Raw genomic sequence first — 16,374 nt, 5'->3', positions numbered from 1 at the left:
GCTCAAATCAAGAACCTGGCTTCCAGGAGTTCCCGTCATGGCACAGTGGTTAACGAATCCGACTAGGAACCATGAGGTTGCGGGTTCGGTCCCTGCCCTTGCTCAGCGGGTTAACGATCCGGCATTGCCTTGAGCTGTGGTGTAGGTTGCAGACGTGGCTTGGATCCCGCGTTGCTGTGGCTCTGGCGTAGGCCGGTGGCTACAGCTCTGATTCAACCCCTAGCCTGGGAACCTCCATATGCCGAGGGAGCGGCCCAAGAAATGGCAACAACAACAACAACAAAAAAAAAGACAAAAAAAAAAAAAAAAAAAAGAACCTGGCTTCCAGAGTTTCTGCTGTGGTGCAATGGAATCAGAGGCATCTTTGGAGCTCCTAGGATGCAGATTCGATCCCTGGCCCAGCACAATGGGGTCAGGATCCCATGTTGCTGCAGCTGAGGCTTAAGTTTCGACTGTGGCTAGGTTGTGATCCCTGGCCCAGGAATTCCATATGCTGTGGAGTGGCCAAAAAAAAGAAAGAAGAAAAAAGAACCTAACTTTCACCCTAGGGAAATAGAAAAATAAGAGCAAACAAAACACAACACCAGTAGAGGAAAGGAAATAATAAAGATTAGAGTGGAGGACTTCCCGTCATGGCTCAGCGTTAATGAATCAGACTAATATCCATGAGGATGTGGGTTCAATCCCTAGCCTCGCTCAGTGGGTTGAGCTGTGAGCTGTGGTGTAGTTCACAGATGCAACTCAGATCCCGTGTTGCTGTGGCTGTGACATAGGCCAGCAGCTGCAGTTCCAATTCATCCCCTAGCCTGGGAATTTCCATATGCTTCGGGTGCAGCCCTAAAAAAAAAAAAAAAAAAAAAAAAAAGACATCAACAACAACAAAAAGATTAGAGTGGAGATACGTGAAATAAGAGAATAGAAAAACAATAGAGAAGATCATCAAAACCAAAAATTGGATTTTTGAAAAGATTAACAACAAAATTGACAACTCTCTAGCTAAAATGACCAAGAAAAAAAGGACTTCAATTGCTCAGGTCAGGAATGAAAGGGAACACATCACTACTGATCTTTTTGAAATAGGAAATATTATAAGGAAAGACTATGTGAACAAATGATATAAACTAGATGAAATGGGAAAATTCTTAGATACACCTATTTACCAAAACAAACTCAGGAATAGAAAATTTGAATAGACCTATGACAAAGAGTTGGAAATAGTAATAAAAACACTTTCTACAAAGGAAAGCCTAAGGACCAGATGCTTTCATTGGTGAATTCTACCAAATGCTTAAAGAATTAACACCAAGCCTTCACAAACTAACTCTTCCAAAAAATAGGGCAGGAGGAAAGAGTCCACAACTCATTCCATGAAGCCAACATTACCCTGATACCAAAGGCAAGAAAAGATATCACAAAAATAAAACTGTCCAGCACGATCCCTTATAATACAGCAGCAAAAATCCTTAATGAAATACTAGCAGATTGAATCCACAGGATAGTAAACTCACTAACTTGAGATAGCTGTTCTTTGTGACCAGCTGTAATCTTTTACCAAGATGTCTGTTTGACTGCATGGATTGCTAAGAAAAACACATACAAACTACCCTTCCCCCTTACTTCTTTGGCCCAGTTCCTCAGAGCTGAGAGGCTGTTTCCCAGGCTATAATTCTCAGCAAAACCCTAGATAAAACTTATATCATTCAGGGTGTGCATTTTTCTTTCAAAAGACAGTTATCAAATTTGTTGTTGTTGCTGAGAAGAATTAAGGACCACTCAGCAGATTTCAAGTATACGGCACAGTATTGTTAACAGTTATCATGCTGTGCATTAAATGTTCACACCTTATTTATCTTGGGGATCCAAAACTTTATACTCTTTGACCAACATCTCCCCATTTCCCTCTCCCCCCAGCTCCTGGTAACCAACGTTCAGCTCTCTACTTCTACCAGTTCCACTTTTTTTTTGGGGGGGTGCATCCACGGCATATGGAAGTTCCCAGGCTAGGGGTTGAATCTACACTGTGGCCGGCCACTAGCCACAGCCACAGCAAAGCAAGATCCGACCCTTGTCTGGGACCTACACCACAGCTCACAGCAACGCCGGATCCTTAACCCACTGAGCAAAGCCAGGGATCAAACCTGCATCCTCATGGATTCTTGTTGGGTTTGTTACTGCTGAGCCACAACGGGAACTCCAGAAGTTGCACTTTTTAAGATTGCACACTTGAGTGAGATCATGCAGTATTTGTCTTTCTGTGTCTGGCTTATTTTATTTAGCATAATTACCTTCAGGTTCATCCATGTTGTGGAAAATGACGTTTCCTTTTTTTTTTTTTTTTTTTTTTTTTTTTTAAATTAGGGCCACTCTTGCGGCATATGGAGGTTCCCAGGCTAGGAGTCCTATCAGAGCTGAGGTGCTGACCTAGGCCACAGCCACAGCAATGCAGGATCCGAGCTATGTCTGCAACCTACACCACGGCTCACAGCAACACCAGATCCTTAGCCCACTGAGCCAGGCTAGGGATCGAATCCACAACCCCATGGTTCCTAGTTGGATTCATTTCCCCTGCACCACTACGGGAACCCCAAGTTTCCTACTTTTTTAAGGCTGAATAAATATTCCTGAGTGTGTGTGTGTGTGTGTGTGTGTGTGTGTGTGTGTGTCTGTGTGTCTGTGTGGTATAGTCTCCAGATTTGCATTATCCATTCACCCCTTAACAGATACTTAAGTTGTTTACATATCTTGGCTATTGCGAAAAACGCTGCAGTGAATATGGAATTACAGATATGTCTTTGAGATTCTGTTTTCATTTTCTTTGGATATATGCCCAGAAGTGGACTAGCTGGATCTCCCCCATCATTTTAAAGATGGAGAAACAGAGGCCCAGAGAAGGGGAGAAAGAAACCCAGGGAATGTGGTTGAGGCGCTGTGCTGGGCGCGGCAAGACTAGCTGTAAATTCCAGGCGTGCACTGGGGCAAGTGAGTTAGCATGAAGCGCTGAAAGAAGCCCTGAGGCTTTGTCGCTTGCAAGCACCACGGCCTCTGAAGCGTGGGGCCAAGAACACGGACGCTGGAGCCAAAGTTTCCCGGCCTACCATCGCTTTGGGCCTCCGTTTCCTCATCCATAAAAGAGGGACAATAGGAACTTGTGACACACGCTACAATAGGCATGAGCCCTGGGGACATTATGCCCTGTGAGACGAGCCTGGACCTGGTGCCCTCTGAGCATCCCGCCTCCCCGCCGGCAGGGGCACCATCCAAGCCCCGCCCAGCCCGCAGACCCTCTGGGCGCAGGCGATTGGACCCAAGTGGGAGGCCAAGGCCAATGGGGGAACGGCGAGGGGGCGGGGGTGGCGGTGGGGAGGGCCGCTGGTCTTCTGGCGGCGTCCGTCCGAGTCCACTGCCTTGCAAGGCCGGTCCACCCCGCCATGGGCCTGGAGCTCTACCTGGACCTGCTGTCCCAGCCCTGCCGCGCCATCTACATCTTCGCCAAGAAGAACGGCATCCCCTTCGAGCTGCGCACCGTGGACCTGCGCAAAGGTGAGTCCTGCCCAGGTTTGGGGGACCGAGACATGGGGGAGGGACCGGGAAGGCCAGACAGCGCTTAGGTGGACTCCTCCCCGAAATATCCCTTTACTGGGGTCATCCGGGATTCGGGGATCCCCCAAGCTCTATTTGGTTCGGTGGAGTGGACGCGGGGCTCAGCGGAGGCATCACCTCAGCTGAGGTGGGGAGAGGGGCATGAGGAAAGGAGGAGATGGGGGCCCCGGGAGAGAGATGGAGGCAAAAGGAGAGAGGTTTAAGGGGCCACGTGTAGAGGGAGTCCTGCCTTTGTGACCCCCAACTGCTGAAGTTCTGCAACAGCAGGAGCTGCCAGGACTTCCCAGCCCTGCTCTCTGCTCTGGCGAGGGTTGCACTGAATCCCCCTCTGCCCTTCCTCCTACTCTGCTTTGCCCTCACTTCCCTCGTCCTCAGCCTCTTATTCCTGCTGGGATGAGGTGTCCCATGGGAAGTGCTGGATGCCGGAGGGGGACTGCAGGGCTTGCTGCACCCTGCACTGGAGTGTTTGTTTCCCTGGCAGGTCCCCAGGGCCCCAAGGGCACAGCTGGCATGTTAGGGCGGCTGGGGATAAGGAAAGTAGAAGCCTCTTGTTGCTGAGGATGCACAAGTACTGAAAATCTGCTTGGCTGAACTTCCCACCCAGCACCCCCACCATTGCGGGCCTCGCCAGCCATTGTGCCTTTGGGCCAGCCTAGCCCTCCGCCTGAGCCTCTTCTGGCCCTCTCTCCCCAGCCTCCTCTGGGGACTGCCCATTTGTCCTGACCAGGGGTTACCTCTGCAGAGTGTGGGGTCAGGGAGAGGGCATGGGGACAAAGTGATGTTCTAGTCATGCTGTCAAATAGAGGGTGCAGTGGGAGGGGTGTTTCACCAGGAGGAGGGGAGGGTCCCTGATGAAGGAACAGTCTGAACGGAGGGAAAAGGGAGGAGAGAGGGTGTGACTGCTGTTGGAGGGTTAAGGAGGTAGGAACTTCTCTGATCCTTGGGGAATGGGGAGCTGCTAGAGGCTGTGGAGCAGGGCAGCAGTGATACTTAAGTGCCCTTCAGAAGCTTCCCTCGGGCTGCATCTGAAGGAGCATAAATCACTCATGAGCTCAGAGCAATGACTGGGGGACTCTGGACTGCAACTTTCGGGGACTGTGGTGGGACAAGACTGCAGAGCCTAAACACGGGACCAGCTCTGTCCCCTGTGCTTAGAACAGGGTGAGCAAGGGGACAAAGAGGACCTGGTGTAAGTTGGTTTGCAAGTTAGATAGCAGGAAAAGGCCATGTGTCTCTATTTGGTGACCCTACCTTAGAGTCCACAGGGAGAGGGACACCGTAGGAAGACAGAGTCCACTCAGGTCACCAGCCTCCCTGCCCGCTCAGCTGGGGACACCCCGCAGTGAGCTCATGATGCTAGCACTGATGGAAAGGAGATGGGTCTGTCACAGACACGGCTTGGATCCTGTGTTGCTGTGACTCTGGTGTAGTCGGCAGCTGCAGCTCCCATTCAACCCCTAGCCTGGGAACTTCCATATGCCGAAGGTGTGGCCCTAAAAAGCCAAAAAAAAAAAAAAAAAGAAAAAGAAAAAGAAAAAAAGAAAGGTGGTGGGTGGGGTATCTGTGAGGGCTGGGCAAAGACAGGTCCTTGGAGTTCCTTGAGCTCTGTTTTATTTGGGGGGAGGTCATGCCCACTGGGACTTGGCAAAGTGTAGCAAGGTCTCTTTTGTACCCCCTGGCAGAACAGCTCCCGCAGTGGCCCCCATCTGCCTTCCCCACACTGGAGAGCAGCCAGGGATGGAGAGAAGCCACAAAATCAGAGTTTGAGGTCGGGGGAGAAAGGAGGGGGGAGCATGTAGGGCTTGGCGTTTTCCTCCCACCACCCACCACGGTGGGCTTTCTGCAGGCCAACACCTCAGCGGTGCCTTTGCCCAGGTGAACCCCCTGCAGAAGGTGCCTGTCTTGAAGGACGGGGATTTCATCTTGACGGAGAGGTAAGCAGAGCCCCGGGGTTACCAGACCTCTCTGGAACCATCTCGTCCTAGCTCTCTATGTTATAGACAAAAAACTAAAGTCCTCAGAGGTGAAAAGCCCTTTCCTTAACATCCCACAGAGTCAGAGCTGGATCCGCGGCTTGTCCACAGTTCTAGTTCACAGAGATGGTTGGCAAAGCAAGCATCTGTTTCACAACTGTACCAATCCTGTGGGTTTTGGTGGGAGGCTGGGGAGGAGGATGGGGCAGGACATGTCTGCTTCATCCCCCAGGGCAGTTGTCTGACCAAATTGGTGTTGAGCTGCCCCAGGGGTGTCCGCACTACCCGGTGGCTCCATCTCTGGGGTGCCGCTTTCCTGGGTGGCACCTACCCACTGGAAGACCACCAGACAACAGTCCCAAGAAGTGGAAGTCTCTTTAGGGAAGGCCAACTCTTTTCCCAGTTCTGCCCCCTTCATCACTGAAGTCACTCCTCCCGCAACAAGGGGAACCTGGAGCTTTAGAACTCAGCTCTGGAGGCCCGAGGTGAACATACCCCAAACAATTCCTTGGACCATCTTCCTTCCCGCTGCCTTCTTCTGTCCCGAGTCTCATGTCACCCAGTATTGGCTGCCCTTGGGTATGTGCCGGGGGCAGTGTGCAACCTCTGTATTTCTCTTGTCTCTTCCCCCTGCCTTGGGGGAGTGTGGCCCCCAGAATCCAGCAGCCCTGCTCAGAGGTCACTTCAACAATTAGCTGAGAGCAAAATAAGCTGCAGCATATCTTGCACAGACAAGTGAGCTGGGGTCAGGTGCAGGATTCCCAATGGAGAACACAGGCCACTGGCCGACACAGAGCTTTCTGCTCTTTTGAAGGGGTTCCCAGCCCATAGGGTACCCCAAGTTCCTGATGGCCTTTCCATGGTCCCAAATTCCCATGTTCAGTGCCCTTCCAGGTCCATCCCTGTCCCAACACTGTGGCAGCCCTCCTCAGCCAGGGCAGGAGGAGAGCTGCTGGAGTCTTGTCTGTCCTGCTGGAATATGACCTCCAGCACGGCAGTGTCTCCAGCAGGTGCTGTGGGGACACAAAGGGATGACAGCAAAGCCTTTCTGAACCATCAGGCCATCGGGGGAGGGGGGTAGTGCAGGGCGGCTGAATGTTGGGTGATGAGAGTCAAATGAGAGTCGATACAGACTGCACAGAACCAAGCTTCCTTATGGCTTGGCTTTGATGCCATCTCTCTTTGGTCTTCCCATCAGAAACTGTCTCAGAACACTTGGCAGAACAGTCTGCCATGGGATTTTGCCTGGTGATAGGATGAGCTTGGGTATTAACCTTAGACTCTCAGCTCTGCCATCAAAGGCTGTGTCCTGGGCAAATCCCTTTCCTGTTCTGAGCCTCGTTTCCTTATCTGGAAACTGAGCAGATACCTGGCACACCATCAGGAAGATTAAAGAAGGGCCTTTGTACAGGAGCTTCCCTGCATCCATCACACCCTCCCCTCCTCCACAGCGTGGCCATCCTGCTCTACCTGACCCGCAAGTATAAGGTCCCTGACCACTGGTACCCTCAAGACCTGCAGGCCTGTGCCCAAGTGGATGAGTACCTGGCCTGGCAGCACACGACTCTGCGGAGAAACTGCCTCCGGGCCCTGTGGCATAAGGTAAGGTGCCCCCTCCCTCAGGCGGGGATAGTGAGGGCATTTCCCCCAAAAGGGCTAGGGCACTATTGCATTCTTTTCAGTTTGAATGGCTTCTGTTGACCTGACTTTGACTTCCTAATCCTTTCTTCTATTTGCCCAAGCTGCTGTTAAGCACATCTAATACATTCTTTAGTTGAGATATGTATTTTTCTCTTCTGGAAGTTCCGTTTGGTTCTTTTTTTTCACAGTTTCCATTTCTCTGCTGAAATCCACTATCTGTTCACCTGTTTGGTCCATCTTTTCTTCTAAATTCTTTAATGTATTTATAATAGTTACTTTGTCAGCTAATTTTAACACTTCAGTTCTCTGTGGGTTTGTTTCTATTGGTTCCCTTCTTGTTATGGGTCACATTTCCTCTTTCTTTGCTTCTTCTTTTTTTTTTTTTCTTTTTAGGGCTGTACTCGCAGCATATGGAGGTTCCCAGGCTAGGGATCAAATCAGAGCTACGGCTGCCAGACTATGCCATAGCAACAGCAACTTGGAACCTGAGCCGTGTCTGCGACCTACACCACAGCTCACGGCAACGCCAGATCCTTAATCCACTGAGCCAGGCCAGGGATCGAATCCACTTCATGGTTCTTAGTCGGATTCTTCTCCACTGTGCCACGATAGGAACTCCGAACCTAGGGCTGTTGATGGCCTTACCCCAGGTGCCCTCCTCCTAGAATCCTGAGTGCCACTCTCTCCTGGCTTTCCTCCCTAGTTCCTGGCAGCTGACTGGATCAGAAGGTGTCAGTTCCACCCTGGCTTAGTCTTTTCTTGGCTGTGTCATCTTGGGCAGCTGGCTGTCCCTCTCTGGGCCTCTTTTCCATTTTTGAGAGGAGTCACATACTATTATTCCCATATCATAGATGAGGAAATAGAGGCTCAGAGGGGTTGAGTGTTTTGTTCTACTTCACACAGTGTATACGTGACAGAGTTGACACCTTAAAAGCCCATCCTCTTAATTATACTGTATATAGTACTGATTTTATATTCCAGGGCAAAGAGCTTAAAAAGTAGATAGTTCCTGGAATTCCCATTGTGGCTCAGCAGAAATGAACCCAGCTAGGATCCATAAGGACTTGGGTTCAATTCCTGGCCTTGCTCAGTGGGTTAAGGATCAGGCATTACCATGAGCTATGCTATAGGTTGCAGATGCAGCTCGAATCCGGTTTGGTTATGGCTGTGGCATAGGCTGACGTCTGCAGCTCCAATTCGACCCCTAGCCTGGGAACTTCCATATGCCACACTTGTGGGCCTAAAAAAAAAAAAAAAAGTTCCCAAGCCAGCCCCTCCCCCACAGTATGACACATCGTTTTGGTCCCCTTTGAGTTATTCTCAGAGGGGTGTGAGTCCTCCTGACAGATACCCAAGGCTCAGGTCATGGAAGCAGGCATAGTTCTGGGCAAAGGAATCCTTTCCCTGTAGGCCCAGCCAGGCTGTGGGAAAAAAAATGCATGGACCCAGGAAGCAGCGCCAAGGGCAGGGAGGCCGGGCTGGCCCCTGACCCCCCACTTTGCCTGCCCACCCACCAGGTGATGCTCCCTGTTTTCATGGGGGAGCTGGTCTCTCCTGAGACACTGGGGACCACGCTGGCAGAGTTGGATGTGACCCTGCAGGTGCTTGAGGACAAGTTTCTCCAGAGCAAGGCTTTTCTGGCTGGGCCCCACATCTCTCTGGCTGACCTGGTAGCCATCACGGAGCTGATGCACGTGAGTGCTATGGGTGGGGGTGGGGGGGAGGGGCGGTGGGGCAGGGAGCCCTGGGTGGCTGCGCAAGTCCTGCTCACACTGCCTCACCTGGCCATACAACTGTGCTTATGTGTAGACACCTTCTGTAGTGCCGTGGCCTCCAAACCAGGTAGAGGAGTTTGACCAAGGTTCTTTGCCACCCTTGGCCTCCCCCATCCACCCACATCCACCCCCATCCTGTCCTTGCTCTCCCTTCAGCCTGTGGGGGCTGGCTGCCAGGTCTTTGAAGGCAGACCCAAGCTGGCTGCATGGCGCCAGCGCGTGGAGGTGGCAATCGGGGAGGTCCTCTTCCAGGAGGCCCATGAGGTCATTCTGAAGGCCAAGGACTCTCAGCCTGTAGACCCCACCCTAAAGCAGAAGCTGCTGCCAAAGGTGCTGGCCATGATCCAGTGAGCCGGGAAGCCTCCCCCCTGCTCTGCCCTGGATTTCCAGTGTCCACAGGAGGCAGACTCAGTGACTTGCCTGAGTCTCACTGCACCTCTGCTCCCAGGGCCAGGTCCACCCTCCCCACCTCCTCCCATCTTCCACAGCTGCCTGAAAAGCACAATGAGAATGGCACACCCAGACCGTCTCTCCTTTAATCAATGCATTTTGTTTTCAATTTGGAAAATAAACCTGAGCTTAGCTTGAGCCTCTGCTTTTGACTCTGATGTATGATTTATTTGACCTGTCTTATGTCCTGACCTTGGCCTTGGCCTCTATCTGAAAGACCCCTGCCTCCCTAGGTCCTATGGATCAGCTTTCCTCTAATGATTGCCATGAGTGATATTAACAAATGCCCCCTAGCCGTTGAGTTTTCAAAGGGACATCAGGGGGTGGCAGGCTTCCTCAGGAGCTGGCTATAGGCATGCTGATGATCATTTTGCTGGGCTAGTCACCTGGGACGTGGCTCTTTGGCCCAAGTACTGTAAATCAGGAATCCTGCACCTGTCCTGAGGAATGGGGACCCAAACAGCAGCTCTCCTGGTTAGGACTTGGTCATGCGGGGCCTTAAATGCCTCGCCTAGGTGCTGCAAACTATGAACAGGAACAGAGTGCTCAGATTGCATTTTAGAATAACATTTTGGCTATTTGTTGGGGTTGGACTGGAGGGTGGCCAAGGAGGAAGTAGGGTGATTGGATATTGCAGGCATCCAGCCAAAGGTGACTTGTGGAGGAGGGCAGTCCACCGAAGGGGGTGAACTGGGGAGCTGATCATGATCCCATGAGCCCAGAGGGCTGCAGCACTAGGTCAGGAAGACTCTCTCCTGGAGGAGGGAAGGTTCTTCCTTAAACTAGGGGCATGGGGCCCAAGAAGACAAAGCTACTCTCAAGTTTTCCAGTAACTCACCCTCTTGCTGAGAGGCCTTCTCTGAATCATGGATTTAGGGACAGGGTTTTTCATCCAGGAGGCTCTCTTGCAGAATGAGGGCATCATAGCCACAGACCACAGACCACAGCAGCCCCAGACTTGCAATAGGAGGGCTTTGGCCCTGCAAAGGAAGTAGGGAGGTTCCACACTCCCCTGCAAACCTCTAGTTGGGCCCCATGGGGCTTCTGCTTGCCGAGGGATTAATGGAGAATGTAAAGAATATGACCCCAGGGATTGGGGAGTGGCAGCTCGCTGGGGTATAATCCTGCCTTTCATACCATTTCCCCTCCCCATTTGACTCAGGTTCACTCAGATCCAGGGAAGGGCATTGACCTGGCAGCGAGATACAGGGTCAGAATCTGTCTCTCCGGGCTCCCTCCCCACGAAGAAAGGGACCCTGACTGTGAGCCCTGGGAAGGGAAGCTGGGAGAGCAGGCCCGCAAACGATTGGCCCAAAGTTCTCCGGCGCCGTCCAATGGGCGGGGAGGGCGTGACTGGGCTTGGTCCCCGGCTTCACGCGGCTGCGGGCTCCGAGGCCGACCGTTTCTGTCCCCAGCCCTTTTCCTCATCCCAACCCCAGGCCCCACTCCTGCCCTGACCTCGAACCCTGCCACCGCCATGGTCTTGGAGCTCTACCTGGACCTGCTGTCCCAGCCCTGCCGCGCCGTCTACATCTTCGCCAAGAAGAACGGCATCCCCTTCGAGCTGCGCACCGTGGACCTGCTCAAAGGTGGGTCCCGCCGGCGGGCCCCGGGGGCTGGCCCCTCTGTGCACACGGACTCCCGGCGTCTCATGGTCATGGGGGCCCTTGCAGACCGACTGGAGGAGACTCCAGTCGGCAACAGTGGCGTCGCCTATTAGTTGTGAATTTTCAGAGCCTAGTGAATACCGACCGTACCGAAAATACAGGTTAAGAGGAAGCAGAGCAGGAAGAGAGCAATGGGGGTGTCGGGACGTGGAGAAGCGGAGGGAAGTGGGGTGAGGGCGCGAGTACCTCCACACCAGGGCTTGGAGGAAACAACGAAACGGTCTCATCATTCCCAGGAGAAGCATTGCCCCCATCTCAGTGCTGCTTCTGAGTGCAGAAGAAGGTTGTCCCACCTTCATCCAGTCTCCTCTTTGCTCCTGCCTGGGCCTCCACTTATACAGAATCTGGCGGAGAGGGCAGGGCTGTAAGTGGACAGTAGAACAAACCCTGGATTCAGAGCCCCTCAGGCAGGCTGGGAGGGAGACCCCTGCTTGGCTGAGCCTGCCTGACTTCTGCCCTTGGTGCCCCAGCCTGGGCTTCCAGATGCTATGGTGCCACCTTGCTTGGCCTTTTCACGCCCTGAGGGGCAGTTTCTGGAGGGAGAATGGGTGGGGGTGGGTTCTGTCCACTCTGTTAAAGGGCAGAGGCCCACAGGTGGTCCCATGGCTAGGCTGGAGTCTGGCTCCGCTTGAAGCCCTCTGACTCCACACATATTAACTGGGGTGCTCTGGCCCCAGGCTGGGCAGGTATGCAGTGAGTCCAACCTGGGAACTCCCATGGGGGAGAGGCCTTGAAGGTTTGGCACAAGAAAGAAAGAGGAGCTGAGCTCCTGGAGGCTGAGCGGCTGTATAGGGCAGGTGTTGCAGCCACAGCGAGGTGTGCCGAGGGCTGTGAGCAGGTATGGCTGGAGCCCCAGAGTGTGTCCACATCACCCAGTCAGCATAGAGAGGTGGATTGCAGGGGACAAGCCCAGAGTCCAGGGGGGAGGCTGGAGCGTCTGGCTAAGGACAGAGCAGAGTTGGCTGGGGCTGGGCGTGAATTTCAGTTGTAGGGAGTTACCCTCCCCCTAAACCCAAGCTAAGATGCTCCTTGGTGCAGGTTCCAAGAGGGGTGGACACAAGAAGGGTGGGTCTCCAGTGGGCTCAGTGTGTGTGATCTGGTGACCAGCAGAGTGGCCCCCTCTTCCCTGAGGCCTCAGAAAGTTGGTGCCTGGACATTGGGGCGGGAGTGGACAGAGGCCTTGCCACCTGCCTCTCTGGACTGTCTCTCAGGCCAGCACTTCAGTGATGACTTTGCCCAAGTGAATCCCCTGAGGAAGGTGCCAGCTTTGAAGGACGGGGACTTCACCTTGGCTGAGAGGTAATAGGTCCCCGGGCTGCTACCGGGCCTTGTGGGGCCAGTTAGCTGTGTGTCCACTGTTGATGGCTTGGATTGTGGCTTTTGTGGCCCGAGCACCTGTGCCAGCCTGAGGGTGGAGAGTGGGTTGAAGTGGGCAGAGGTGCCCAGGGCTGGGAGGGGCTCCTGGTCTTGCTCCTGGTGCTGTCTTTTTTCTTTTTAGGCCCACACCTGCGGCATATGGAAGTTCCCAGGATAGGGGTCCAATTGGAGCTGTGGCTTTGGGCCCATGCCATAGCCATGCAGACCCAAGCCACAGCTGCAACCTACAACACAGCTTGCAGTAATGCTAGATCGTTAACCTGATGAGCAAGGTCAGGGACTGAACCCACATCTTCATGGTTACTAGTTGGATGCTTAACCTGCTGAGCCACAGTGGGAATTCCCTGGTGCTGTTGGTGCTTTGGATATGTTGGGGAGTGGTATTGGAGTGACTCTCATTCTTTGGGACCCATGTTGGGTGCCCCTTCCTTCTCTAAGCACACCCTTCACTTTCTGAAACCCCATGATATTTTGTACCCTTAGTTCAGATGATAGAGCTGTGTGACCCTGGGCAGTCACTTAACCTCTCTGAGCCTCACATTCCTACTCTGCACCATGGAGATAATAGGAGCTGGGAAAGACATGTGAGGAGAAGGGGCCTGCCTCACCCCAGGCTTGGCCCCTGTGGGGTGGCTGAAAAGTGACTGGGCCATGTCCCCTTCACCCACCATGTCCCCCAGTGTAGCCATCCTGCTGTATCTGAGCCGCAAGTATGAGGCGCCCGACCACTGGTACCCTCAGGACCTGCAGACCCGAGCCCGGGTGGACGAGTACCTGTCCTGGCAGCACACAGACCTGCAGACTAGCTGCATCCGGACCATGTGGCAGAAGGTGAGCCGAGGGGCAGAAGTACTCTCAGGATGCTTGGGGATTGGTGCTTTATGTCGAAAACATTCTGTTCAGACCTGAGACCTGAGACCCGAGAGTACCAAATTCTAGAGTGCCAGAGATGCTCTATTCCAATGGGCTTGTTTCCTAGAGGGGAAACCAGGGCACAGAGCCAGGGAATGACTCCCCCAGTGGGCCTTGATTACTTGAATCCCGTGTCCTTTTGCACCTGCCAGCCTGCCTGGGAATACTGCCTTTAAGGAGAGAAAAGAATCAAACTCCCATTTTGCTACACATATACTTTCCAGGTGGGGAGGTGTTAAGGAAAAAACTCAAACTAGGAAGAAATGAGATATTTCAATAGATATTGATCAGATTTCTGAGTATGCAAGCATATATACATGTAATAACAGTGGGATACTTAAAGACGAATCACTTTTACACAGTGAAACTTGTGTAAGGAAAAAAATAGTTAAACTTAAAACAGGCAAAAAACTGGGAAAGATCCTGGCAAAGATATGTTCGAAAGTAACATTCTTATTTTTTTATTTTTTACTTTTTAGGGCCGCACCTGCGGCACATGGAAGTTCCTAGGCTAGGGGTTGAATCAGAGCTACAGCTACTGACCTACACCACAGCCACAGCAACACTGGATCCAAGATGCATCTGCGACCTACACCACTGCTCATGGCCACGCCGGATCCTTAACCCACTGAGCAAGGCCAGGGATCGAACCTGAATCCTCATGGATACTAGTCAGATTCGTTTCTGCTGGGCCACAATGGGAACTCCTGAAAACACATTTAACTTGAGTAAAAATCAAGTAAATACCCATTAAAATGCTATGCAGATACCATTTTTACTTATCAAATGTGCAGAAGATTTTGAAAAGTGTGGAGTGCCCCACACATGGCAGGTGCCCTGTGTGTGAGGGTGTATAAGCGGGTCTGCCCAGGCCCTGCCACAGGTGTGGAACCACTGTTCTGGTGGCCCATTTGGCATAAAGAAGATTTCCCTAGCTTTCGAAGCTCTGGTGGTGGAGGAAGCTTGGTGCACTCGAGGGCAGAATGGAGGCAAATTGAGGCCAGTGAATATAGACCTTAACTACTCAAACTGTGGTCCATGGACCAGGAGCATATCACCTGGGAGCTTGGAAATGCAGAGTCTTTGGCTCCTCCCAGGTGTACCGACTAGAAATGTACACTTGAACTACATACATCCTTGGGAGATTTGCATGCACTGTTTGAGAAGCCTGGTGTGGGGTGGGAGAGGATGGCTGCTACCTTGTTTTGAGGCCTTTGTGGTGATGGCACTGGGGAGCCATGGAAGGCTTTGTGCAGGGAGAAGATATGGGCAGACTGGGATTGCAGAAGGCTCCCCCTGGCTGCCGGATATGAGGACCCAGGGAGAGCTGGAGGCCGTCAGTGTCTGAGTAAGAGATGAGGCTGGGACTAGTGGTGGCTGTGGGTGGAAAGAAGTGGATGGGAGCGAGGAGGAACCCAAAGGTCTGATAGATGGATGAGAGCAGGAGCCAGGCCAGGCCTTGGGCAGACCCTGAGCCCTCTCTCTGCTGGCCCACCTACCAGATGCTGTTACCTGTGTTCCTGGGCCAACCGGTGCCCCCTGAGACATTGGCGTCTACTCTGGCCAAGCTGGACAGGTGCCTGCAGCTGTTGGAGGACAAGTTCCTGAAGGACCAGGACTTCCTGGCTGGGCCCCACATCTCCATGGCTGACTTGGTGGCTATCACAGAGCTGATGCATGTAAGGGCTCTGGGGTGGGATGGCCTGTGGGGCTGTGGGGTATCCTGTACTAGCCCTTTCTGTCTGGGGGGCCCTAGGTGGGTCACTTTCCTCTCTGAGTCTCAGTGTCCTTCTTCATCTGTCAAAAGGGGCTTAAGGAGTTTCCTGTGGCACAGCGGGTTAAGGATTTGGCATTGTCACTGCAATGGCTTGGGTTGCTGCTGTGGCGTGGGTTTGATCCCTGGCCCGGGAACTTCCACATGCTGCGGAGGCAGCAAAAAAAGGTGTGTGGGGGGGTGGTGCTTAAAAACCCCACCCTGCACAGATATTGAGGAGCTTCCCAGTGTTTCCTAGAAGAGACCACCTAGCCTGTGACATGTGTGGCAGAGGAGGGAAGATCCACCCAGAGGATCCCTAAGCCAGGTCATGCTGTCTTGTGCCTCACTGGGCCCCATCCCTCCAGCTGGCTCTCCCTCTTCCCCACAGCCTGTCAGTGCTGGCTGCGACCTCTTCAAGAGCCGGCCGAAGCTGGCTGCGTGGCGCCAGCGTGTGGAAGCCGAAGTGGGGGAGGACCTCTTCCAGGAGGCCCATGCGGCCATCATGAAGGCCAAGGACTTGCCTCCAGCTGATAAGGCCATAAAGGAGAAGCTAAAGCCCTTAGTGCAGCCTCTCCTGCACTGAGTGTGGGCTGGGCCTGCAGAGCCACCAGAATTGCTGCCCTCTTCCCACCCTGGTGGTGAGCAAGACACCCCAGGCAGAGTCTGGTCCCCAGTGCCCTCCACACACCTGGCCAGGATTCCTCCTCCTGTCTGTTTGCTAACTTTGCCTTTACTGCTTGCACGCTGATTTCCTCATGACCAATGGAAAGAGCTTTAGTAAACACAACTTTGACCCTGACCTTCTCCTATTTGAAACTTTCCCTGGTGCCTCACTGGTCTGAGACTAAAGGACAAAAGGTAAGTCCCTGAACCATGACCTTTGCATTTGAGGTGTTGCCCCCCCACCCCCCATTTTCCCACAGTAGCCAGTCATTTTCCTGCTTCCCACCTCAATCCCCAGCTCCCAGCTTCCCCCTGGGCCTCCTGGCCTTGGCTCAGGCTATTTCCTTGGTTTACAGGCCCCTCCTTACCTTTTTTATCTGGTCCTCCTCCTGGTCTTTTGGTATTTGTTACCACATCCTTCTGTGGGGAGAATCCTTGACCTTGCCCTAGGCCAAGTCAGGTACAGGGCTGGTTCTTGAACCTCCTTGCAGGGAGGGAAGTCTCAGGCTACTTCCTGACCCCCAGGTGCTATGGAGATGCTTTGCTCTCCCGTGCCTACT

At 52.9% G+C, this 16,374-nt stretch overlaps 1 protein-coding gene across 13 annotated transcripts; it reads left to right on the top strand.

Moving 5' to 3' along the window:
* Positions 1-3,154: 3,154 nt before the first annotated feature.
* Positions 3,155-15,950, top strand: LOC100153094 (glutathione S-transferase theta-1). 13 transcript variants are annotated; one of them, XR_014825512.1, is made up of 8 exons: positions 8,755-8,908; positions 10,879-11,028; positions 12,318-12,405; positions 13,164-13,314; positions 14,652-14,743; positions 14,898-15,074; positions 15,203-15,337; positions 15,540-15,950. XR_014825512.1 is itself a non-coding variant. In XM_084992676.1 (7 exons), exons 2-7 carry the CDS (start codon positions 10,917-10,919, stop codon positions 15,732-15,734), a joined length of 858 nt encoding a protein of 285 aa, XP_084848802.1. In that variant the 5' UTR covers positions 8,755-8,908; positions 10,879-10,916; the 3' UTR covers positions 15,735-15,950. The 13 variants fall into 13 exon arrangements, 11 of the variants coding, with proteins under 11 accessions (XP_084848801.1, XP_084848799.1, XP_084848800.1 ...); XR_014825511.1 differs by lacking the exon at positions 15,203-15,337; XM_084992676.1 differs by lacking the exon at positions 14,652-14,743.
* Positions 15,951-16,374: the final 424 nt, after the last annotated feature.

This window comes from Sus scrofa, chromosome 14 (assembly GCF_054392235.1).
Source record: "Sus scrofa isolate SSC_HxYL_T2T_F1_AM1 chromosome 14, Sscrofa_HxYL_maternal_Yorkshire_Landrace_v2.0, whole genome shotgun sequence".
In the NCBI taxonomy this organism is placed as follows: Eukaryota; Metazoa; Chordata; class Mammalia; order Artiodactyla; family Suidae; genus Sus; species Sus scrofa.
The sequence above is the reverse complement of the archived record's forward strand: the minus strand, read 5'-3'. Positions and strand labels throughout refer to the sequence as shown.